This window comes from Puma concolor, chromosome B2 (genome assembly GCF_028749965.1).
Source record: "Puma concolor isolate L17-30 chromosome B2, mPumCon1.1.hap2, whole genome shotgun sequence".
In the NCBI taxonomy this organism is placed as follows: Eukaryota; Metazoa; Chordata; class Mammalia; order Carnivora; family Felidae; genus Puma; species Puma concolor.
In genome coordinates this window covers 108,746,896-108,773,094 of record NC_141671.1, presented here as the reverse complement: position 1 = coordinate 108,773,094, position 26,199 = coordinate 108,746,896, and the positions used below count along the sequence as shown (strand labels likewise).

General features: G+C 38.9%; 1 protein-coding gene across 8 annotated transcripts in view; it reads left to right on the top strand.

Moving 5' to 3' along the window:
• Positions 1-26,199, top strand: part of CEP85L (centrosomal protein 85L) — a 227,477-nt gene that overhangs the window by 43,071 nt on the left and 158,207 nt on the right. For 2 of the 8 annotated variants that reach the window (XM_086707688.1, XM_086707690.1), the window contains exon 4: positions 10,843-10,951. The exons of 1 other annotated variant lie outside the window; for it this stretch is intronic. Coding sequence is in view for 2 of the 7 variants with exons in the window: in XM_086707687.1 (XP_086563813.1) it covers positions 12,431-12,503 (73 nt within the window). In the remaining 5 variants the exon portion in view is untranslated. Of the gene's footprint in view, positions 1-2,936; positions 3,221-10,842; positions 10,952-12,043; positions 12,504-16,789; positions 17,159-26,199 lie in introns of those variants that run through there. 5 more of the 8 variants (XR_015251502.1, XM_086707686.1, XM_086707692.1 and 2 more) reach the window with 4 other exon arrangements.

The window sequence follows — 26,199 nt, the reverse complement described above, 5'->3', positions numbered from 1 at the left end:
ATCTGATCATCCTAGTACTAGTTCCATACTCATCATTATAAGGCGTTTCTTCCTAAACATTATTCTATGCATATTTTTTCATTGATTTAATTCTAGGGGATATGCAATTTCATATTCTGACTTTTTTCAACTAATGTTACCTCACAACCATTGCACATATTGCTATATAGCCTTCATAATTAAATGTTACTTTAAAGGCTGCATAATATTAACAATTTTTAAAATTTTATATTGTTTATTACATTCCACTATTATAAATAATACTACAGTTGACATCTTTATGCATATAGTTTTTCCAGCATGTGTATTTATATATGAATGTGCATGCATATTTTGATAATTATTTCTTAGGATAGTGTACCAAAAGGAAATTTACTGAACCAAAGAGTATGTTTATTTTTATAGTTTTAGAAACATATTGCCAAGTTAGTTTCCAAAAGAGTTGGACCATTTTATATCACCAGAACTGTATGAGAATATTACTTTCTCTAGACTTTAACCAGATCATCTGAATTACTTTGTTTTCATATAAACAAAATAGGGTGCCATTAATTCACTGTTTTAATTTTTTACCATGAGTTATTTAAGTTTATTTATTTTTGAGAGAGAAAGTGTGAATGAGGGAGGGGCAGAGAGAGAGGGAGAGAGAGTGAATTCCAAGCAGGTTCCACACGGTCAGTGCAGAGCCTGATGTGGGGCTTGAACCCACAAACTGTGAAATCATGACCTAAGTTGAAGTTGGATACTCAACCGACTGAGCCACCCACGCACCCCATTACCATGAATTATTTAAAGCATGAAGAAAAATAGTAACCTTTGGCCCTGTTTTATCAAATCTTAATACATTTCCACACTTTTACAGTTTTTTATAAAAATAAAATATTATATCTATGGTTAAATTCTTTGTGTAACCTCTATCCAATTCTTCTCCCCTCCTTCCTTCCTTCTCTCCACAGAGACAACTGGAATTGATGTTTACCATTTCTTTGTATTTCCATTTCCATATCTTTCAATTGTTAAATCTTTGATTCCTAATGAAGTTAAACTTTTCCCCATAACACTACTATGAAAGTACTCAGGTTCTAGAATCAGGTAGAACTGGCTTTGAATTCCTGCTCTGCCAGTTGCAAACCATGTTTCCTTTGACTTCCCTGTGCCTCAGCTTCCTCATCCATAAAATGGAGATAATAATCATTCCTACTATGCTTTATCATGTTGCTATGAAGATTACATGGAACAGGGCAGGTAAAATCTTTGGTGCAGTGCTCAGCACTGGGTAATACTTTTCATTATCACCCTAGTTTCTCTTTTGAATTATCTGCCCTTTGTTTTCCTTAAAAAGATTAAATTATCTAAAATTTGCAAAACACTTCATCAAACATGATCACTTTTGCTCCTCACAACAATTTTATGGGATAATACTGCAACAGTCCCATTTGATAAATGAGGCAGAGAGCAGGGCCATGTCTGAACCTGGGTCTCTGGTGCTGGTACCTCACCTTTCACGCTTAGGTTGTTGCCCTCTTGTTAACCTCTGAAAGTTAACAAGCAGTTTTATGATACAATATTGTTGGCCCAGGAGGTAGTTTTTAGTATTGCTTTTTTAGCACAATCATTATAGATAGATCGCAGTTTCTCATTTGTAATTGTTTTCTATTTTTTCTGAATATTCTGTATGAAATATTTATAGCTTCTATAAATCTAGATATACTCTTAAGTTCAACAACAAAAAAAATGTTATCAATTATATTATACTTACATTGTTAGAGATTTAAGATCTCCAGGCTTGGTATTCCTTTTTCTGAGGGTTTTTTTGTTTTTTTGTTTTTTTATAAGACAAAGTAAAGATCTTAAGCAATTTCTGTATCTGAATTTCCATCCTTTAATGAATTGACCCTAAACATTTTAACTAAAATAACCCCATAATGGTCCTGAGTATTTATGAATAGTTAGCTGGTGTATGTAGGATTAAAATTTTAGGATTTATGGGGTGCCTGGATGGCTCAGTCGGTTAAACATCTGACTCTTGATTTCTGCTCAGGTCATGATCTCACAGTTCATGAGTTCGGGCTCCACATTGGGCTCTGTGCTGACATCGTAGAGCCTGCTTGGGGTTCTCTCTCTCTCCCTCTCTCTTTCTGCCCCTCCCCTGCCTGTGCATGCACTGTCTGTCTCCTCTCTCTTTTTCTCAAATGAACATTTAAAAAAATTAAAACTTTAGGATTTACAAAAATTTAATTTTATAAGAAAAGAATAAGTCATATTTCATTAAACCTTAACTTTCATTATTTTTTTTCAAGGTACAAGAAAGAAGTACTCTGGATATAGAGTATAATCCTCTCTTGCATGAATTAATAGGACACATTAATAAATACTAGTTTTGTTTATACATTCAACTATAAGAACATTTTAAGGGGACATTTTATGGTAATCATGTTTTTCCCAGTTTATCAATGCTCATTTTTTTCTTTGAATATTTTGACACTTTTCACATTAAATGACGTCCTCCTTATCATATTAAAAAAATCAGATTCAAAGAACCCAAGAGAGGTGAGAGTTAATGAGGCAGCTACAGACAGCATTACAAAGCCCCTGGGCATAGTGGGACGAGGGAACTTTAATGGCAACTGGAATAGCAAAGATCATCCCCAGACTCAGTAAAAGTGTGAGTTACAGACATATGATCCTGCAAAGGCTATTTACTGAAATAAATACCCAAGTATTTTGAAAAGACCAATATAGATCCTGCAAACCTAAATCCAGTGTTTGTTTTGTTTGTTTGTTTCCAATAGGAGAATAATCTGGTACTTTTTTCTCCCAGAAACCACAGGGTTCAGTATGGGTTACTGGGAGTCTATAAAAACCATCACTTTATAAATGACAGTCTGGCTGTCACCTGGCAATCTGCCACTTCGCCCAGCTACTCACTGTAGCAATACTCTGGGTCTGGCCCTTTGCCAGTATCTGAAAAGGGATCAAGGCATATGAGCTTCACGGTGGCTCTCGAAGTCTCCTTCTTCTGGCACCTTCTCTGGGAGGCAGGCTGTCACCTCAGCGGAAAGCCACTTTGCAGCTTACAAACATTACTTGCCAACAGAGGTTGTATTAGCAGGAGAATGCCCACATGTACCGAAACATTTTAAGGAAATTCATTTTAAGTCCCTGGATGAAAAGGCAACAGGAAAACTCCAGTGCCTGGTACCAGCTTCCCGTGTGGCAGGTAGGTACCTAAAGGGTGATGACTACCTTGGTCCTGGAAATATGGAGACGCACACTTTCATCGGCTAGCTATGACTCATTTCCTCTAAGAAATTTTAAGCAGTCTGTTCTAAAAGATGGTATGTGGGAAGATGAAAATTCTTTTAAAAAAATTATGTGGTAAAACCCAAACTCAAAACTGGAGCAAAAGTGGCATTGCTCTTCTATGCATCTGAGTTTCTAGAAACAGCTTTAGGCAGCAGGCTCAGGAGCTGGATGGATTCAGGGGCCATTTTAGGGCAAGCCAGGGTGGGATTAGATGTTCCATTCTGCACTGTTCTCCTAAGCCTGCCATGATCTGAAACTTAGCTCTTGGGCCTGGGCCAGAACCAGATTGACATTCAAAAGTGAGCAAAGAAGTCAGCAGCGTTCAGGCAATCGCTGTGCAGAATTCTCTGGATAATGACTTTCTCTCTTTTTTCCCCCAATGCTGATCAAATGCGTCCAACTCCTGCCCCTCTTTAGTGTCTCTATAGGTCCCTCCTGCTGAGATCATATGTTTTTTTTTTAGATTATGAAAATAAAAGCTAACTGCTATCTCTATCTTTTGGTCCCAGTTGAAGACAGTTATTCTTCAGTGATCTTTCATGGAATAAATAACTTGCCTAAATTTTCTAAGGCTAAGTTTGCTCCATAACTTCATCAGGAAATTATCTGTAATGAAAAAAAAAAGAAAGAACCTAGTTAATTAATATGAAGACCAAGTAATGTAAAAATTTGTATAATAACCCAATTAGGAAAATGTCATATAATTTCATATATATAACTTATATACATGCATATGTATGTATATGTAATTTATTTTGTCATCATTTATAGTACATGTATGAAGAGTGAATTTAATTGTAGTTCCTTTGTTCATTGTTAATTCTTCTTATATTCTCTGTGAGCACTTATGATAATGAATGTGTTTGATATTCAGGTGGCTTTTCTGTGATTTCATTTTGCAGTTCAGTAATTGGAGATTCAAGGTTCATTAAAGACAGAAGTCTCAATTACTGTAATGAAAGTATAAATTAGTTATTCTGCTAGGTTTTAAAAAACTTGTAAGTCTTTCTGTGTTGTAAGAAAAGTCTGTGAAATGTTATTCTTTCCATATTCAGTTTTAGATAGTTAAAAATGTTACAAATGGATTCCCTGAACATAACATCGTGAAAATATTAGAAATGTTTAAGAAATACCTTGTTTGTGGCTCAAAGTAGAGAAAAAAAAGGCCAATTTTAATTAATTAATTTTAATTTAGTTCAGATATGTTCAAATATAAGGTGATCTCCTTTTTCCAGATGCATTTTCAAAAATGGGTTGAAAATGGGACAACTTGATATGCTAAAATTTTGAGATATAAGTGAAACAGATAAGTAGCCACACAATGTTAGTTTATTTATATATATTTAACATATTAATTCAAATATGTTGCTTTTTTCCACTATCATATTTAACATATATTTACAACCACTACAATGTAATAATTGTTTCACTACATTTTATTTTATTTATTATTTTTTTTCAACGTTTATTTATTTTTGGGACAGAGAGAGACAGAGCATGAACACGGGGGAGGGGCAGAGAGAGAGGGAGACACAGAATCGGAAACAGGCTCCAGGCTCTGAGCGATGAACCCAGAGCCTGACGCGGGGCTCGAACTCATGGACCGCGAGATCGTGACCTGGCTGAAGTCGGACGCTTAACCGACTGCGCCACCCAGGCGCCCCCATTTTTTAAATGTTTATTTACTTTTTGAGAGACACAGAGCATGAGCGGGGGAGGGGCAGAGAGAGAGCAAGACATAGAATCGGAAGCAAGCTCCAGGCTCTGAGTTGTCAGTACAGAGCCCAATGTGGGGCTTGAGTTTACAAACTGAGATCATGACCTGAGCTGAAGTCAGATGCTTAGCTGACTGAACCACCCAGGCGCCCCTGTTTCACTACATTTTAAAGTGATCTTTAAAAGTTCACATCTTTTTTTTTAAAAAATACAGATTCCAAATTTTGCAGATTGAATTTAAGTCAGGCTAAAATGACTTCTTCAATCAATATGTTGTTGGTCAAAATAATTAAGAGAGTAACCCATAATATGAGAGGCTGTAAGCACTGGAGTACAGAGTGACTCCACCTTTCCTTAGAGATAATTTGGGTTAGAAAAACCTCAGACAACACTTACCTTATTGATATATATATGTTCACACAATAGAAATTTTAAAAGCTATAAAAGTTTATAGTGAAGTAAGCCAATCTTTCACACATGTCCCTAGTTTTCCCTACCCTACTTAGGTACTCAACAAATATTTACTAAATGAGTAAGTCATGATTATTTTTATACTATCTTCTTTCTGTTTTTGAAAATATGTATTATTTTTATAATCAGAAAAAAAGATAAGAAATCAGTTTCTCCATAAACCTGAAAATTGCAGCTAGACTTGTGTTTTGTTTTCTGAACATAATACTTGTTAAAATTCCAGACCTCCACTGAAATTTTAGCAAAAAGTTCTGATCCTTAAATCAGTCCAGATCATTCTAGGAATTGTTTTAGTGCTGTTAACTCTACAATTTTAGAGATCACTGTTTTCTTCTATTGTATGAGCAATATGGAGAAAATTCTTTGGATGAAAACTTACCAAAGTTAACAGTGTTATTGAATTGAATTCTCTCTACTACCTAGAAGAAAGAAAGCTACTATGAAAACCATGTTCACCTTTGAAAATTATTTGAGCTGCAAAGTTGCAACCAATTAATGACTCTTAATTAGCTAAAATCCTGTTAATCTCAGTGAACACGGCAAATTTCACACATTTGTTGTTTGCTCCTGAAGTACCTTGGATAGTGGCAAATCTTTCTCATTGGGGCAGCAATTACCAGGACCCCATCCCAATTGGGGCTACTCAGAACTTTCTCTTAGGAGTCTGTGTTCCCGAGTGGCTTTCTGAGTCCACATAAACCTGTTGTTCCTCTAGGGACGCCTGGATGGCTCAGTTGGTTAAGCGTCTGACTTGGGCTTGGGTCATGATCTCATGGTTCCTTGGATTCTGTGTCTCCCTCTCGCTCTCTGCCCCTCCCTGCCTTTGACCCCAACTTGTGCTGATGCTCTCTCTGAAAAATGAATAAACATTTAAAAAAACCCCGAAACTGTCATTCCTCTTGATCCTGCCTTCCTCTGCTATTCAAAATGTAAGGTGCTTGCGTATCTATACTATTGTATAGTTTTAGTCCATGTTGCTATGTGCTGCCTTCCTGGTAACCCATCCTTTGTTTTCTGTCCTTGGAAACATTTTCATCATGCTTTACAGAACCCTCACCTTACTATTTAAAATGAACAAATCCAACTCCCTTATATCTTCAAAGATTGTTGCAGTTGTGTTCTCCGGGAAGCAGATGTTAAAATGGAGTTAGGAGTGCAAGAGGTTTATTGGAAGATAACACCTGTGAAAGATGCAATAGGATTGCAAAGACTCAGACCCTAGTGCAGATCTGGCTAGGTCACAGTCAACCCAATAGAGAGCTAGAAAACAAAAACTGATGATTACAAGGGTTCTGCATTGGAAAGAATGGCAGGCCCCCATGTCTCTGCCATGTTCAGTCACAGGCTGGGGCGATCCAGGAAAAGTGTGGCCTCCACTCAAAAGCTGAGGCAGATCCCTCCCTCAGGTGCTAACTGCTGGAAACTGTCAGTCAACTGCATTCCTTGTGGCTGAACATCAAAGTCTTTCCTGAAGGGAGATCAGAGACAGACATGCAACTCCAATGCTGCCTCATAGATTAATTCCTCCACTGCCCCACTTCTGAAATCTTAAGCCCCACGACATTCTCCCCACTTACCCTAATGCCCCATCTTTCCACCCTTCACTCCCTTATTGTCATTGTATTTGCTTTGCGATTTCATGGGAATCTTCCACTCCCTTATTCCTTCAACCTTCTGTCAATGTTTCAGCTGTCTCTTGATTTCACTGTTTTCCCCAGATAGGATAGACCCAGATTCCCATCACTTCACTCATTCTCCAGCCAGTATCCTTGAATTTTTTGCCCCCTTTCCGTAAGTGCCCACATCACAAAATCCTGTTATACTATCTGCCTTCTTTATTCCTATACTCAAACTGCTGGGTGCAGCTAAAGAAAATCATACAACACCACAGATTAATGTCACATGGTTTCCAATCTTAGCTGAACCCTAAACATTATACAGAAATCCTATAATTAGGCACTTCCTTCTCACATGGCATCTGAAGAAAAATCTTATAATTTGTTTTGCAACATATTAAAGAGCATGATGGGAAAAGCATGGGCTTTGGGATCATATGGATTAGATCTGAATCCTAGCTCTTTACTGCCTGTATGACCTTACTTCTCTGGGTCTTTTTCTCCCAATCTTTAAAATGGAGCTAATATTGACTATTAATGACAGGTTGTTTTATTCATTTATTTAAAAAATTTTAATTCCAGTGTAATTAACATACAGTATTATATTAGTTTTAGGTGTACAATATTATGACTCAGCAATTCTATGCATTACTCAGTGTTCATTGTCATAAGTGTACTCTTAATCGCTTTCATCTATTTCACCCATCCCCCACCAACCTCCCCTCTGGTAACCACCAGTTTGTTCTCTATATTAAGTGTCAGTTTTTGGTCTGTCTCTTTTATCTTTTGTTCATCTTTAAAAAAAAATTATTTTTTATTTTTGTTTTGATGACAGATGGTTGTGAGGATTACATAAAACATTTAACTGGTTTAGTAAGAGGTCTCAAATCACTTAAATATATATATTCTAAAGTCCCACTACTGTTACCAACTGTACTTTATTGAAAACCCGCTTTTCCACTGAATCTCTCTCAATCCAATCCATAATGTTTTGGCCGCTTTAAGTTATTAAAACAGTCCTCTTCTCCACTAGTGCAGGTTAGATGGGAGACTCTGTGTGTGTGTGTGTGTGTGTGTGTGTGTGTGTGTGTGTGTTTAGTGAAGGCATGAGCTGCTTTCTTGGAATGCACACTTTACTCCATGCACTTACCTTTCTGATGTCTAAACAGGAAGACAGGGAAGAACTCGTCTTTTTATACATTGTCAAAGTTGCTGTCCTCCTTCACTGTAAATGACCTTGTATCTTTACACATGTATGAAGTGCCATCCACAAATATGTCAGTCCTAAGCAGTTTCAGTAAACATTGATGGTACCGTGGAACACTTAAATTTGTCTTTTGTTTAAATTCCATCCCTCTCAGCCTTGCCTCCCACTCAAAGGACTGCTCCATGATTTAGTGGTCCATTTCTTACCTACTTTCTCATTGGCCATTGCAGCCCAACTTTGGAGCCAAAGATACAGGTGGGATTCATTTTCTGTATCTCCCAGGAATCATGGAGTTGAGATTAGGTATCCTTACCTTCTTGGCCTGGCCACATCACAGATGAGGAAAGTGAGGTACAGACAGATTGTCTTCTGTTTACAGACCTTTATGTCTTCTGTTTACCTTTCTATAGTTGAATGTATCTGCTAGGACTATAAATAAGATTTTCCAAATCCATTGTTAAAAGAATGAGTTTCTTAGTTTTCTTTTTTTCATTATTATAAATGATTATTTGAGATTACAACCACCCATAATAAATTCAGTAACTTGTCATTTTTGTGACCTGGAAGAGGTTATATATCACGGTCCTTGTAACACTCTTGGTACACCAGAATTATCTGTTCCTTGGAATTTTTTAGTCTTCATCCACAAATCTGTCCCTCTAAAGTGGCAATTGTTCTTTAGGAGCTATTTAAATTGTTATCGGATGGTTTAATTTTTCTATATTTTGTTAGTTTTGATATTTTATGTTTCTATAAACATTAACTTCTCTTGAAGTTTCCTCATATTATGCACAAGATAGATTGTCTTCTCATTTTAAAATATCAGTTTTATCCTTTGTTACATCACTCTTCAATTCTCTGGTTGTTGTTTGCCCAATATGATGAATTGATGTGAGAAAAATACATATAATATAATTTAACTTAATCAGATCAGAGATTCATATCCAAATAATATTTTTAAAGTTTATTTATTTTGAGAGAGAGAGAGAGCAGGGGAGGGTCAGAAAGAGAGGGAGAGAGAATCCCAAGCAGGGTGTGTCCTCTCCGCACAGAGCCTGACAGGTGGTGGCTTGATCTCATAAACCATGAAATCATGACCTGAGTTGAAATCAAGAGTGAATGCTTAACTGACTGAGCTACCCAGGCGCTCTTCCAAAAGATTTACAAATGCAACATTTATTTTTGTTTTTAAATAATGTCTTTTTTTTGAATATAGTATTTCATTTTATTTATTTTTTAAAATTTTATTTTTAAAAATCATCTCTACACCCAACATGGGGCTTGAACTCAAAACCTCGAGGTCGAGAGTCACGTGCCCACCAACCGAGCCAGCCAGGTGCTCCTTGAATACAATATTTTAAATGAAAAGTTTAATATAGTTTGATATTAAATATAGTGTTGTTTTGTACTATTTTACTCTTTTGTGATCTGGTTTATATTTTTTAAAAGTCCCCTCCCAAGATATTAAGTATCTAAATTTCACCTAAGCATGTGTATTTGTATACACACACACAAACATACACGGTCACTATTTTCATCATTTGCTTTTATTATCTCTGCTTACAAGAACAATTACTGAAATACTTAAGTTCAGGAATACTTAAGTTCAGTCTTTGCTTATAAGATTTTCCTTATAGTTTTTTTTTCATACTATCCTAACAAACCAAAAATATGCCAGTTTACCACATCAGGCTTGGTAATGGTTAAGTAGTTCTTAGGCTTTCAAACCTTTGCTATGATAAATTTTAATCATTTGGAGAAACATGGATACTGTTTCTCCTATATGGATATAGGGGAATCTGAGTTCAGATTCTGAGAATACTCACAATCTATATGATTAAAAAAATGGTTGGTTACAGTTTACTTCACATACAGAATATTCTCACTTAGTATTTAGGTTATTTTAATTGCATTAGATCTGTATCCTTTCAAGTTTAATTAGTAGGAACACAAAATTTTTTATCTTTGGTGCCAACTGCCAAAGTAACATGTTTTTACTATTTCCTCTTACTCTGTAATAGGCATTTAAAATATTTTATAGGCTCAGCTTCAGATGTTCTTTTGCATGTGTAGTGGCACACCCTTCACATTGGTAAAAAACATGTAGAAAACTTGAGCAAGTGATTTTTTTTTCCCTAAAATACTACTTAGAATTGAATGCAAGTTGGCAGTTTTTGGAATAACAAACATATTTTAAACTCACAAAAGACCAAGATTTATCTGTAATTCATACATTTCTTAGAACTGTATTAAAAAAAGTTTGGTGTTTAACAAATACTGTACCTAATATGAGACTATGGTAACTATAAATCATGAAAAAAAGGATACTGTGATATAGCGCTATAGCTTCCGATAATTCTTTTTGGAATTTATTATCATTAATTGTTAGGCTTCATTCTGAACCTCAACTGTTCAAGTTCCTAAACTTGAATGCCTAAACTATTCAAATGAGCTCATGCACATTTAAATCAGGAAAAGTAGCCAATCATATCCTTCTTTCATATTTCTGTCACTTTCTATCCTCAGAACAAAGTGACTCTTGGGCCGCCTACTCATGATTTGGAGAAATAGTGGAACTCTACTGGAGGGAGACGAAATGTAAAACTGCAATGAAATAAAGTACAACACAGATGTAGTAAGTAATAAACTACACAAGTAAATGTAATTTAACCTCTAAAAGTTTTAAGCAGTATTTCCCAACTCAAAAGTCTTTAAGTAGAAATAAGAGGCCTTTATTACTAACAAGCTTCTAAAACAAACAAAGGCATGACTGGACTCAAAGTCTTGTTAAGGGTAGGGACTTCCTTTTCAGTTTGTTTCTGATTTACGAGCCAGGGGTAGAACCCGCTTTCTTCTACAGTGCTCTACCAATACTTATTAAATGAACTGTTTTGTATCTAAATATTGGAAGGATCCTAATATTGCCAATGAAAAGTAAGATATAAGAAAAGGCTGGTGGACCCTTTTATGCTTCCTACCAGAATACTTACTTGCTCCTGTACTCCAGGTTTAGGGTGGGAACTGACCAAATGTAGGAAGAACAAGAAGGTGTAGGGTGTAAGGAAGTTACTCCCATTACAGACTTTGGTACCATTTTGATTCCTCTCTGTTTGCTTATCTGAATTCCTGGGCTACTAGATTAAAATTTACAGCTCCTCTCTGAACCCTCTGGTCTTTTTCCTTTCTGCTTTTTCCTGTGCACATTCTTGTATAGTAGGTATTTTGCTTCCCTCTCTCCCCTGACCCCCCCCCCCCCCCCCCGCCACTGGATTTACGAGTTCAGGAAAACGACTTCTTTTCTGTCCCACAAAGCGATTTATAAACGATGTTTCTGGAATGTATGATGACTTTAATCCCTATCCCAAATAAGACTGGCAGTCCCTCAACCCCTCTCAGGAGAGCCTCTTAGCTCCAGTAGTTATGCAGCGAAGACAGGTCTTCCTCTTTTCCAGAGAGGTGCCCCGGAGGGCTTGAGGGATTACCCAAGCGAGGGCGGTACCGAAAGATACCGCTCCGGGCCACATTCTATTCATCCTCTTTTCTCGTCTGACCAAGCGCAAGGGCGGGGAGGGAGGGATGCAGCTGGTGCTTCGAGTCTACCCACAGTCGCGAACTAAGCGAACCGGCGTAAGGGCACCCAGCGGCACCGGCCCGCAGTTCCCGCCCCGCGCCGCGCACGCATTATGTAAGCGCCCGAGGCCCCGCCCCTGGCAGGCCCCGCCCCCACCCTGCCCGGCTCCGGCTCCGGCTCAGCCGGCGGAGGGGGCGGAGAGAAGCCGCAGCTGCAACTTCGCCTGGAGGCTCTGGTCCTAGCCTGGGCTCAGCCGGGGACCCAGCCGCCGTCACTGCGGAGCCGCCCGCTTCCTCGGCCCGGGCCTCAGCGCAGCGGGCTCGGCCATGGCAGCCGCCGCCGCCGGCGCCGCGGCGAATCTGGCCCCTGCGCTCGCCGCCCGTCGCTGAGCAGCCGTTAACCAGACCGCCCGCCCGCCCGCCCTCCTGCTGGTGCCTCCGCGGCCCCAGGTTCCGCACAAGTTTCCGCCGCCGAAGAAGCAGGAGGCGAAGGCGGGGGAGGACGGACTAGGGGAGTCGTACGCCCCCGGCCCTCCCGCCCGCTATGTGGGGGCGCTTCCTGGCCCCGGAGGCCGGCGGCCGGGACAGCCCCGGCGGAGCCCGCAGTCTCCCGGCGGGTAAGTAACGGGACAGTCCCTCCCCCGCGGCTGGTGTGGGGGTCGCGGCCGACCGCGACGCCTCGGGACCCTGCCGCCGTTCCTTTCCCTTCTCAGGCCTGCCTTCCCCCCCCCGCCCCAGGCCGCCTCCCCGACGCCGCCGCGCGCCCGCCCGCCCCGTTTCCTCCCGGCTGCCGACACCCCGGCACCGCGGGCTGACATCTGGCGGGCCGCGTCCCCGGTCCCGTCCGCCCCTGCATCGCGCGGCCGGGCGTCCAGCCCGCTCCTCCCCGGGCCGCAGCCCCGGCGCCCCAACTTCAAGCTCGCCAGGGCCTCCTCTGGTTGCGCTTTGTTGTCCGGCCTCCTCCCTTTTCCCTCGTGGGGTGTGTGGCCGACGTGGATAACGGGGCTCACGGGGACCCGAGCGGGAAGGTCGCTGCGACCGTGCTGCGGCGGCGGCTTGGGGCGCGCCTGGGAGGGCCGGGGTCTGCTGCGCCCACGCCCGCAGCTGCTACTTGGGGCGTTTTGGGGCGGGAGGAGGTTGCTGGTGATGCCATCTCCTCCATAAGTGATCCCCGAGGGGACTTCAGCCCCTCAGTGAAACCTGGTCACCTCCACGCAGCTCTCTCTGGCGTCAGGGGAGGACACGTCCTGCATGAGCCAATCGATCTCTGAGCGGCGGGGGTGTTAATGCGTTTGCCTCTCCCTGGCCCCTTCAGGGAAAATTTGGAGATTGCCGCGTTCACTGTGTGAAGGGAGCGGTTTGTGTCGGACAGCCATTTCATGCCTGCATCGCTCAGAAGTTGTGTGGGAGCCACCAGATTGGGATAAATCCTCCCCTAATTTGGGATGAAAAAGATAAGGCTTAAAGAAAAAAAAAAGACTTGGGTTGCCTGTGACAAGTTGTCTGACCCTGACGATTCCCCAAGACACTTTAATTGGATCTTGAACCCTTTGAGAAGCTGAAAGTTATATAGGCCTTTTATCCAGAAAAAAATTGCCATATGTACAGACGTAAAATTTTTTCCTCCAATTTTAGGTGGTTCTCGAACTCCTAAGTAACCTTGTTCCACAAAATGTTTTGAGTTCCACTTGTAACTGACATTTTTGTATACATTTTTAAAGCTATTTGCAAAACAAAAACCGTAGAAGCAGCATATGGAAGTGAGAATTTTTTTTCTGGTAGCATTTTCTGCTCTTCAAAGTATACCAGGCACAGTTGCTATTAAAATTTCAAATAATGTAATTCTATGATAGTTTAGAAATTTGTGATGTGTTTTTCTTTTTTAGACATATAATGTTACTAGTTATTGGGGGACTGTAATTGACAAGTAGGAATTGTATATATACTTAAGGTGTCCAACTTGATGTTTTGATGTATGTATATGTATGCATTGTGAAATGATTTCCACAATCAAGCTATTTAACATATTCATCACCTCATAGAGTTACAATATTTGTGTGTGTGTGGTGAGAACACTTAAGATTTATCCTTTTAGCAAATCTCAAGCATATTGCACGGTATCAAGTGTAGTCACCATACTGTACTTTATTCGAGACATATGTAAATTTTTAAATCCAGAGTTAAATTTAAAATCATTCTCTTAAATTTGGTTCTGCAACACTTGTAGCAATAATGGAACTTAATGTAGGCATGGATTTAGTTAAAAAAATGTAAGCGGGAATTATCTTCTCTAAGATGTATACTATTTATCCTAATAAGGGGAGAGTGCAGTTGAGAGGTTTCCGATGCTTACTGACTACTAGAAATACTACAGTCACAGTTAACTTCAGTAAGCGAGAAGACAACTTCATTATCCCTAGGGATTGGAGGGAGTGGTTTCAATTTATCTGTACCTGTCAAGAGCCATCTGTAGTGTCTTTGTAACCTAACCTCTTGAAAGAGATTTGTAATAATAACATGTTTGGAGATATAATGTCACCCAAGCATTGTATCCATTTTTCCATTGTTTTCCATGAGGAAGAAAACCTCATAGTGAGCAGAAGTTAAGCAACTGAAGGAAGGACTTTGAGGTTGTATTGCAGGCCCTAGACCTTTGCTGTAACAAAGAATATAGTGGAAGGAGATAATTTATAAACAGTACCCAGGTTGAAGGAATTTGGACAGGATATCTTTACAAAGCATATATTTTATCATATTTTGACAGTGATAAGCCATTGGTAAGTCAGGACATGCCTTTCCAATAAATTTTTTTTTCAGCGATATGCCGAGAGTGAATTACTTTTACAGTAATAGTGATGTACTTTTTGCTATGCTTCTTTATTCTTTTTTTTTAAAAAAATGTTTTTTGTTTTTTGTTTTTTTTTTAACTTTTTTTTTCAACGTTTATTTATTTTGGGGACAGAGAGAGACAGAGCATGAACGGGGGAGGGGCAGAGAGAGAGGGAGACACAGAATCGGAAACAGGCTCCAGGCTCTGAGCCATCAGCCCAGAGCCTGACGCGGGGCTCGAACTCACGGACTGCGAGATCGTGACCTGGCTGAAGTCGGACGCCTAACCGACTGCGCCACCCAGGCGCCCCTAAAAAAATGTTTTTTAATGTTCATCTATTTTCGAGAGAGAGGGAAAGAGAGCAGGGGAGGGGCAGAAGGAGAGGGAGACACAGAATCTGAAGCAGGCAACAGGCTCTGAGCTGTCAGCACAGAGCCCAACGTGGGGCTCAACCCATGAACCGTGAGATCATGACCTGAGCTGGTCAGACACTTAACTGCCTGAGCCATCCCGGTGCCCCAATGCTTTATTCTTGAGCAAATAAGTATTTAAAATTATTTTTTAGTTAATTTTATAAAGTTATACCTTAGATGAAAAACTTACATGTAGTTTCTTTTACAAACGAACAGATGGTGAAGGTCAAGATAATGACCTCTGAGATGCTTTATGCAGGAATTTCTTTTCCTTTCTGAGAATTTGAAGAAAATTTATATTTTTGAAATAATGTTCAGTATATCTTTTGACCAACTTGAGCAATTTTAGAATTTTGTGAAAACAAAGAGTTGTTTTCTGATTGTATTTGTCAGCAATCATTTTATTCCTGAAGGCCAATACGAAACCAGGGATAAGTAAATAATTTCTGGTATTGAAATGAGTTTACTACTTCATTATGTGGGTTAATTCTAGGTATCCTAAAACTGATTTGTTTATAGAAATATGTAACTGGACTAAAGAGAAAATCAGTGGTAATGTAGAATCAGCTGAAAATATTGAAGGTAACATTTTTTTTAAGGTAATGGTAGTAAAATCAAATAGGAACAATAACAAGTGTGGTTTGGAGAATACTGAACTTTTGACCTTTGCTTTGGGATTTAATTTTGTTTTGGTACCTACAGTTTTTCAGCTTTATAGAGTAAACGTTTATAAATGTAAATAATATGAACATGTTCATATATTTCCATACAAAGAACACCCCCCTTTCCCCCTTTTGTGTTGGCAAGTATGGTTAGATGGCTAATTTTATTTTGAGAGAAAGCACAAGTTGGGGAGGGGTAGGGGCGGGGGGGGGGGGGGAGAGAGAATCCCAAGCAGGCTACACACTGTCTGTGGAGACTCTGATGCCAGGCTTAGACTCCCTGTGAGATCATGACCTGAGCCGAAGTTGGACGCTTAACTGAGCCACCCAGTTGCCCGTTGAAAGCTAATTTTAAATAGAAGAAGTGATATGTCTTTATGTATTTGATTGAATGCATTTGAGAATACCTTGCTGTTCAAAATGTATAATCAGAGGGAGAGGGAAAGGGAGAGAGACTCTTAAGCGGGCTCCGTGCCCTTCCTGGAGCCCAAAGCAGGGCTCCATCTCACAACAGGAAGATCATGGCCTGAGCCTAAATTAAGTCTGACACTTAACCAACTAAGCCATCCAGGTGCCCCTTTCTTTCCTTTATGTTTTAAAAATCTAGTATGATATAGTGGTATTTTGAGTACTTTTGCCTAGTTATACCGAATTTGATTCATTTTATAAATTATACCTTAAAAATATTAATATATTCAACCCTTACAACATTTGGGGGCAGGATATGATAGTTTTAAAGTATGCTAAAATATGGGGGCGCCTGGGTGGCGCAGTCGGTTAAGCGTCCGACTTCAGCCAGGTCACGATCTCGCGGTCCGTGAGTTCGAGCCCCGCGTCAGGCTCTGGGCTGATGGCTCAGAGCCTGGAGCCTGTTTCCGATTCTGTGTCTCCCTCTCTCCCTGCCCCTCCCCCGTTCATGCTCTGTCTCTCTCTGTCCCCAAAATAAATAAACGTTGAAAAAAAAATTTAAAAAAAAAAAAAAATATGCTAAAATATGAAAACATGAGATCTGGAGAAATGTCAGTGCCTTGAGCTTGAAATCTTCTTCCTAGTTGATGCATTGCCATAAGGTGTTTAGTGATGTCATAATGATAGTAGTGATAACTGGTATGCTTACACCAGATACTGAGGTATTGTTCTGTGGTTCTGAATTAGATGGATCTAAAAGTACTGTGGTAACAATGAAACGTAACTCTTTTGCCTGAACTCATTTGGACATGTTCTATTATAATAGGCTTTGGGGGGTGAGGGGCGAATCTTAATTTTAGTAATGACTGTGGTGAAATGAACTTGATTAGTAATTGGAACTTGATCATTTCTTGGCTTGAATGGAGCTGGTAAATTAATCTGAGGCCAGGGAATAAATGGTGAGTTGACAACCACTATTGTCATGTTGTGAATATTTTTGCATGTTGAGAACAGAAAAATTTTAGAGTCATGATTTTTCTGACTGGATGAAATGTTTGTATGCATATTCTGAGAAAATGGTGATGACGTGAAGAGTCCTAGATAGTATTTTACTGAGTGATGGCTTCATTAGTGGGAACTAATGTGTAAAATGTGCATTAAAAAATGAAGAATGTCATCATCTAGATAACTTCCAAAGCTGCAGTGAGATACTAATTATTATTACTACCTTAAGCATGTTCATATTTTACACTGCCAAAATAATATTCTGAAAAGTAGAATTTATCATATAAAGTATTCATTTTAAGAATGGAAATGATCGGGGTGCCTGGGTGGCTCAGTCCCTTGAGCGTCTGACTTCAGCTCAGGTCATGATCACTCTGAGTTTGAGCCCCGCGTCAGACTGTGCTGACAGCTGGGAGCCTAGAACCTGCTTCGGATTCTGTGTCTCCCTCTCTTTCTGCCCCTCCCCCACTAACACTGTCTCTCTCCCTCTCTGTCTCTCTCTCTCTCAAAAATAAACATTAAAAATTAAAAAAAAAAGAATGGAAATGGTCAACATAAAAAGAACGTCAAATAGCTTTTCATACTAATATCTTACTTCTACTTTCTATTTTTCTTTAATTATAAAAATCCATTGTTATTACCTAGTATAGTGATTGGCACATAATACGTACTTGGCAAATGTTTGTGAGTCATTCTTTCAATAAATATTGTGTAATAGGCATTGTACTAGTCTGTAGCAATACATCACTGAACAAGAAAGATAAGGTCCCAGCTCTCAGGGAGCTTACATTCTAGTGGGGACGAAGCTGTCTGTAAGTAAACCAACAACAAGAGAGAGTTCACCTGGTAAGTACTGTGAAAACAGGGAAACTGGGTGAGATGGCAAAGGTTGAGTAGAGCTGCTTTGGATCTGCTGGTCAGGGAAGGCCTTTCTAAGGAGGTAACGTTGAGCTGAGGCCAGAATGATAAGGAGCCAGACGTGAGGGGAGGAGTGTTCAGGCACAGGGCACAGACACAGCTCCAAGGTAGAAATGAGTTTGGGGAGTCTGAAATATCAAGAGCCCGTGAATCTGGAGCATGGAGATCAGGAATGTGAGGTGAGGGAGCCCAGATAATGTAAGGAAGGCATTGTAGGAAGTTTGGGTTCTGTTCCGTGTGAGGGGAATCTAGATATAAAAAGGGTAGGAGAGATGACCGTTCATTTATTCATTCACTGGGGAGTGCCTGCTTTGAGGCAGACAGTCTTCTAGCATTGGGGAAACAGAGTAGACATTCTCTGTCCTTGGTGTTTATGGATCACTCCTGGCTGTTCTGTGGGGAAAAATTCTGGAGGGTTGGGGGAAAGAAGAGCAGTAGGGAAGCCAGTTAATAGCATACTGCAGTTAATAGGTTACGTACAATAGATGGTCTGGGATCACAGTGGTAAGATTGGATTTGGGGAGAAGAGAATGGGTTTGGAATATACTTGAGAAAGCTGGGAGGATTTCCCAATGGTTTGGAGATGACAAAGGAGGGAATCAGGAGTCATAAATGATATCTTAGTTTTGGTTTCAGAAATTTTGTTTGGTGGTGCTATTTCCTGAGGTGGGGGGAAGAGAGAGGAAGGCAAATAAAAATCAAGAGTTCTTGTTTTGGCCACATGCTTTTTTAGAGGTTGCAGGCACCATGTTGAGTCAAGCTCAGTGGAGAGATGGGAGAGGTGGAGGTAGGCATTTTGAGAGATGTCTGTGTATAAATGGTGTTTAAAGGTGTTCACATGGAGCGAATATAGAGAATACAGCAGAGGATCAAGCTCTGGGGCATTTAATGTTTCCTGTCAGGGAGAGGAAGAGGAACAATCCAAAGAAACTGAGAGGGAGCAGCCGGTGAGTTAGGAATAAAACCACAGAGTGTGATATTCTAGAAGAGAGGAGGCTGAGGGGAGGAGTAATCACTAAAGTCTTGTGGTTCCAAGAGGTCATATAAAATCAGTCAGAATAGATCAGTGGCCCTGGCCAGTTTCCATGAGAGACTGTTAAAAATTTAAAAATTGGCCAGGATTAGAGATCTAATCCATTCAATTCTTTTTTTTCTTTTTTTCCTTTTTAATGTTTATTTTTGAGAGAGAGAAAGAGTGCGCCTGCAGAGGGGCAGAGAGTGGGAGACAGGAACCCGAGCTGACTTTGCACTGACAGCAGAAAACCCAACGCGGGGTGCGAACTCACAAAGCAAGAGATCTTGATCTGAGCCCGAATTTAATGTTTATTTTTTGAGAGAGAGAAAGAGTGCGCCTGCAGAGGGGCAGAGAGTGGGAGACAGGAACCCGAGCTGACTTTGCACTGACAGCAGAAAACCCAACGCGGGGTGCGAACTCACAAAGCAAGAGATCTTGATCTGAGCCCGAATTTACGAACTGAGAGATTATGACCTGAGCCGAAGTCGGACACCCAACCCACTGAGACACCCAGGTGCCCCTCCACTCAATTCTTTATTGCATGGAGATTGATACATAAGTGCTAAATAAAAGCTTGAATTGCTTTCTCCTTACTACTTCTCAAGCTAGGGTGACCGATGGTCTGGGTTTGCCTGGGACGTTCAGTTTCAAGACTAGGGGAGGGGAAGTGTGTCCTGGGATGTCTTACATTGAACAGTGGCTAAACCTTGACTCCAGGACATCTCAAATAGTGTAAGTGTTCTTCCCACCAGAGTAGATTTTCTGTCAGGGGACCAGACTTTGGTATTTAGTTTTATTTCATGCTTTGGCCTGAGAATCTGCCTCAAAATAGTAACTCTCTATTTTTGTTTCTTCTGTGATAAATGGTTTTAAGACTTCATTACATGGTGCTAAAATAATTGAAGTCATTGATAAGATTTTAAATTACTTTAAAGAATGAGTTTAAGATCAGGACCTTTGTTCTATACCTTTTCTGTGTAGTAGATGTCTAGTGAATAAATTTGATTGCTTTATTGATGCTACTTTTCATTACTAAAATTCAGAGTTAGAGATGAACTGTAGTTCTTAGTTATCCTGCTGGAGAATGGGATGAAATATTTGGACTAAATTTGGTGTAAAGTTCAAAGTTTTCTACAAGGTGGTTACGTTGTAGACAGATTGTGTGTTTTTTGACTGTAAGAAATATATGTTGCCTTCCCATGACATTACAGAAGCTTTTTTGAAGCTTTCTGAGTAGTACTGAGCATTACATCTTATTTTAGGAATGATGTACTGAAAACTTTGACTAGAAATTAAGTTCTTTAATTTTGGGGAGATATGTATTAATTTTCTCAAAACTTTAATTTGAAATGTTTTAGAACTAAAGTTTTGTTTCAGTTTTGGCACTTAAATGTGTTGTGTGTGGCACTTAGGTTCCTAAGTATGAGTAAACAAAAGGCTAATTGAGAAATAATTAGCCTACTCAACTTTCTTTGGAGGTTAATGGCTACATAAATTAAAAGTAGCATTTATTAGGTCTGACAGTTTAGGAAAATTTATTTTGATTGGGATTTTTATTTTCTCCTGGATGTTGTTGATCCTTCTAAGTTTTGGCATAATTTGCTACCATGGAGAATATTTTTTCTAGTGGTACTATGAAATAGTTACAGTGAGAGACAAAGGTGGGCCTCTGGAATACTGCTTGGTATACTTTCTCCACATTTGTAGTGGTTTTATTAAAAACTTCATTTTTTACCAGTGTGTAAACTGAAACAAAGGCTTATGAGAGATTAAATTAAATGTGGTCCTCATTCCAGATGGCTGCCAATATACTTTTTTTTGAATACAGCATTTCAAGTAACCAGAAGATAAGCTAGGACTTCCACCTGTTTACATATTGACATCAACATGCATGTAATTTTTGTCATAGGAGGAGATAGACTTGTCTGTGTTGTTTGCTGCCCTAACCCTCTTGAATTCCTTGCTTTGTATAATGAGTACTTGGCATATATTTATTGGTTTGAATTCATATTTTTGTGTGAAAGGCAAACCACTTATTTATCTGGTGTCTTCTTAATTGAGGTAATTTTAATCTCAGCCTGAACCAGTGAAAACTCTTCCTTGTTATGGTAGAATTGAGAATAAGGAAATTTCAGAATTACATTGAAGGAATGTAGTCTTATACCTTTTGCGGTAATGTGTTTAAAATTATTCATAGTAGTTAATGAACTTCCCTATTTATGTTTAAGAAGACAAAGAATACTAGTTTTTGATTACTTAAAATTCAGTTTTAATTTACATTCCCACCAACAGTGCACAAGGGTTCCCTTTTCTCCACATCCTTGCAATATTTGTTATTTCTTGTCTTTTTGATAATAGCCATTCTAATGGATGTGAGGTAGTATCTCATTATGCTTTTGATTTTCATTTTCCTAACGGTTAGTGATGTTGATGTTGACACATTTTCATGTACCTGTAGGCCATTTTTATATCTTTTTTTGGAAGAATACCTATTCAGGTCCTCAGCCCATTTAAAAAATCTGATTTGTTGTTATTGCTGTTGCTGTTGAGTTTTATGAGTTTCTTATATATTTTGGATATTAACTCCCTATCAGATACATAGTTTGGAAATACTTTTTCCCCGTTCTATATGTTGCCTTTTCATTTTGTTGATAGTTTCCTTTGCTGCATAGAAGCTTTTTAGTTTAATGTAGTCCCACTTGTTTATTTTTGCTTATGTTGCCTTTGCTTTTGGTGTCCAATCGCCCCCAAAAAAACATTGTCAAGATTGATGTCAGGGAGTTTACCCTCCGTTTTCTTCTAGGAGTTTCATGGTTTTGGGTCTTGTGTTCAAGTTTTTAACCCATTTTGAGTTGATCTTTCTATATGGTATGAAGATAGGGGCTCAGTTTTATTCTTTGGCATGTGGCTGCCTAGTTTTCTCAGCATCATGTATTGAAAGAGATCATCATTTTCCCATTGTATATTCTTGGCTCCTATGTAGTAAATTAATATACCTTATATGTGTGGGCTTGTGTCTGGGCCTTTTTTTTTTATGTTTATTTATTTATTTTTGAGAGAGAGAGAGTGAGTGAGCAGGGGAGGGGCAGAGAGAGAGGGAGAGAGAGAATCCGAAGCGGGCTCCATAGTCTCAGCACAGAGCCCGAAGCGGGGCTCGAACTCAAGAACTGTGAGATGATGACCTGAGCCGAAACCAGGAGTTGGACACTTAACTGACTGAGCCATCCAGGTGCCCCTAATTCTGGGCCCTTTATTTTGTTCCATTGATTTGTGTGTTTGTTTTTATGCCTGGCACTTTAGAAACAATATTTTTTCATATTTATTCAATTGTCACAAAAACCCTGTAAGAGAGGTACTCTAATTTGTTTTCTCTTTTTACATGTGAAGAAACAGAAGTACAGTTTAGGTAAGTGACTTACTCAAGGTCTCACTGCTAATAAGAGGTGGAATAGAGCTTGAGTCCAGGCAGCCTGGTTTCACAGTCCATTCTTTACCACTAAGCTGCACTGTTATTTCTGTAATAAAAGAAGAAAATTAGGACTATTAGAGTCAGTTACCCTAGAGACAAACAGTACTCAGATGGACTGGAGGATGGCAATGAAGAACATAAATATTGTTATTTTAAGTGTCCTTCATTTTAGCTAGATATTCTCCAGTGTAGTTTGAGGTTTTTTTCTCAGTGTGTATGTGTGGTTACTATTAATGTGAATGCTTTTTTATGTTATAATGTTCTTTTTAATTTTTTGTGACTTGTGTTTTTTGGCCCTAGGAGGTTGTTTTCTCATATTTATTAGGTATTTTAGCCATCATCCCCTCAAACCACTTATAATTATTATTTTTTTTAGCTGTTTCGGAAAATATTTACTGATCTTTAGGAACTTAAATGCAAACTAGCTCAAGGGATAGTTAAAAATATGGATTTTAAAATAGACAACAAGCCCCCCCCACCCCTATTTAATCCTTTTTCTAAAAGGAAGAATATTTTTTAGATCTAATTATAATGTTTCCAGAATTTTAATTTTATACCATGAACATTTATTTGGTACCTAGTAGTAATAATGACTTAAGTTTATTGAGACCCTGCCTGGCCCTAGAGCTCTGTGTTAGAGACTTAAAAAAAAAAAAAAAAAAGGTGTCTTTCACTGTTCTTAGTTTGCTGAGGGAGAAGAAAGTCCTACACAAATGGGTTAATATAATTTAGTAAATCCCGTTCTGGAATTTTGAGTGATATATTGGGAGAGCACAAAGTAGTAGTTATTGAATGCCACTGAATACCTCTTGGAGGAATCAGAAGACAGTTAGAACAAGATTCTGAACTGGGACTTTTAAAGAAGGTAGAAAAGGAAAAGAGCATGGAGTTGTTAAAGAACCTCGACTGTCTGGAGGCAGTGATTAAGTGTTGTGTGGCTAGAGAGTGTTTGTAGGGCAGCTGGCATAAGGGAGGTAGGGGTTGCAAAGGATTAGAAAATGGGGCTGTAATTGAAGAAGTTTGCCAAACTTAAGTAGTTTGCAGGAAGGAACCTACAGATGTATATAAGCAAGAGAATGACAAATGTACTTCATTCTCAGAAGAGAGCTCTGGTAGTAGGGTCGAGATAGCTTGGGTGGAATTACTTGCAGCAGTCCAGCCAAAATATATGATCTGTGACGGTGGACATCTAATTCAGTTTAGTATTTTCAAAATGGACTGAACAGTTTTAGAAACTGATTACTCTTAAGTGTTTAAGGAATAGCTTTTTTGTTGTGTTCTCTGGATTTATTCCTTTTTAACTTAGTTGTATGTTGATTTCTACTGATAGTATTGGGGCAGTTGAAGGCCACTTTGTGTAAAAGTACTTTGTACTTGTTAACATTTCAGAGGTGTTAAAAGGTGAGACATGTGCATCTTATGTCATACAAGGGTAAGTGTGCTTTGATATTTTCTGTTTTGTTTTATTTTATTTTATGTAAAATGGTTGGTCTTAATCCACTGATAACCTGCATTTTGAGAAACACTGCAGTTTGTGTTCATGATTTGTATTCAGCTTTTTATGTAAAAATAAATATGCTTTGTCAGTGGTGTTATTTTTATTTTCTTCTGACTTAGAGTTGTCATTAAAAAAATTAAGTAAGAGGCACCTGGGTGGCTCAGTTGGTTGAGTTTCTGACTCTTACTTTTGGCTCAGCTTATGTTCCCAAGGTCGTGGGATCAAGCCCTGCATTTGGCTCTGTGGTGAGCGTTGGAGTCTGCTTTCGATTCCTGCCCCCCCACCCCCGTCTCCCTCTGCCCCTCTCCGCCACTCACACGCTTTCTCTCTCTAAATTAAAAAAAAATTCAGTAAGATTGGTCGTTATTCTAAATGCAGAAAATTATAGGTATATCAACATATTGTGGAAGACTTGATACTGTATGCATTTTTGCTTCCAATTAAAAAAGTGCTTCAGAGAGAAAATGTAACAATAGGTTACCTCTTCATTTGATGCTAACCTTCTTATATTTCCAGTGTGATAAATATTAATAATGTTAAATAAGTTTTTCCCGGACATTCAGTATTCTATTTAAAAGAATTGAAATTCATGTTACAAAATTTAAAATACCATTTCCAAAGAGAAGTTCCAGCGTATGAAGGTACTTCTGTCTTTGTTCTGGAGAAAACTGATTTTACAGTCAGTTATTCAATTGCTTTAATATGATAGGACCTAGGTAAGACTTTATTGTCAGAGATCCCTGAGCCTCATTGTAATTTTTTTTTAAAAAGTCCACAGCATGGGGGCGCCTGGGTGGCGCAGTCGGTTAAGCGTCCGACTTCAGCCAGGTCACGATCTCGCGGTCCGTGAGTTCGAGCCCCGCGTCGGGCTCTGGGCTAATGGCTCAGAGCCTGGAGCCTGTTTCCAATTCTGTGTCTCCCTCTCTCTCTGCCCCTCCCCTGTTCATGCTCTGTCTCTCTCTGTCCCAAAAAATAAATAAATGTTGAAAAAAAAAAAAAAGTCCATAGCATGTTCCTAGAAATTGAGTAGTTCCCATTTCAGTAGCAGAGTTTTACAACTATAGTGTAAGATAGTTTTCCTTATTATATCCCCTGGTAAGCATATTTCCCTTCTAGTGCTTAACTACTTTGTGCTTCTGGATTGACTTGAATAGAGACAAGACATGGCATTCTCCTCAGAATGAATGAATTCAATCTAAATTAAAGATTAGAATGTTGTTTTATTCATGACATTTGTTAATTATTTTCAGTGTTCTAGGCATATAATATAATTTTTTTTTTAAAAGAAGTACAGTTGAACCTTGAACAATGCAAGAGTTAGGGGCACCAGTCCCCTGTGCAGTTGAAAATCTGTGTAAATCTTTTGACTCTCGAAAACTTAACTACAATAGCTTGCTGTTGACTGGGAAGCTTTACTGATAACATAAACAGCTGATTAACACATATTTTATATGTTATATGTATTATATACTGTATTTTTACAATAAAGTAAGGTAAAGAAAGCATTATTAAAATCATAAGAGAAAATACATTTGCAGTACTACACTATGTTTGTCAGTACCATAAGTTTATATCATCTGTGTATAAGATGAATTGTCAGTATCTATATCAATATTGTCTTAAATGGTACAAGTCTGTGTAGGTGTTGTATGTGTTAACTAACACTAGACACCAAAAATGAAAAGATAACCTGAAAAACACATTCATATATTACAGGTATACACAACAAGTCATGCATTGAAAGTGAAGAAGCAGTCATATGATTGTCCCACAGTAGCCTAGCCTATACACTAATGAATGAGTTATTGTAGCATTTTAATGGCATACAGAATTATAGTCATATTCATAATATATTATTGGAAACTGTTAGATTTTTAAAAAACACTTACGTGTGGTAGGCTGATATGCAGTTTTTTTCAATGACGAGAGACAGGGGCATACTATATGGTAATGTAATTCTTTGAAAGCAAAGTTATAAAACAGTAAGAAAACCAACACATTATTAATTTTGTATTACATATTACTCATTTTATGCCTATGTGAAGATAGGCTATCCACTACCATACAGGTTTTGCGCAGGATATTGTACATGGTG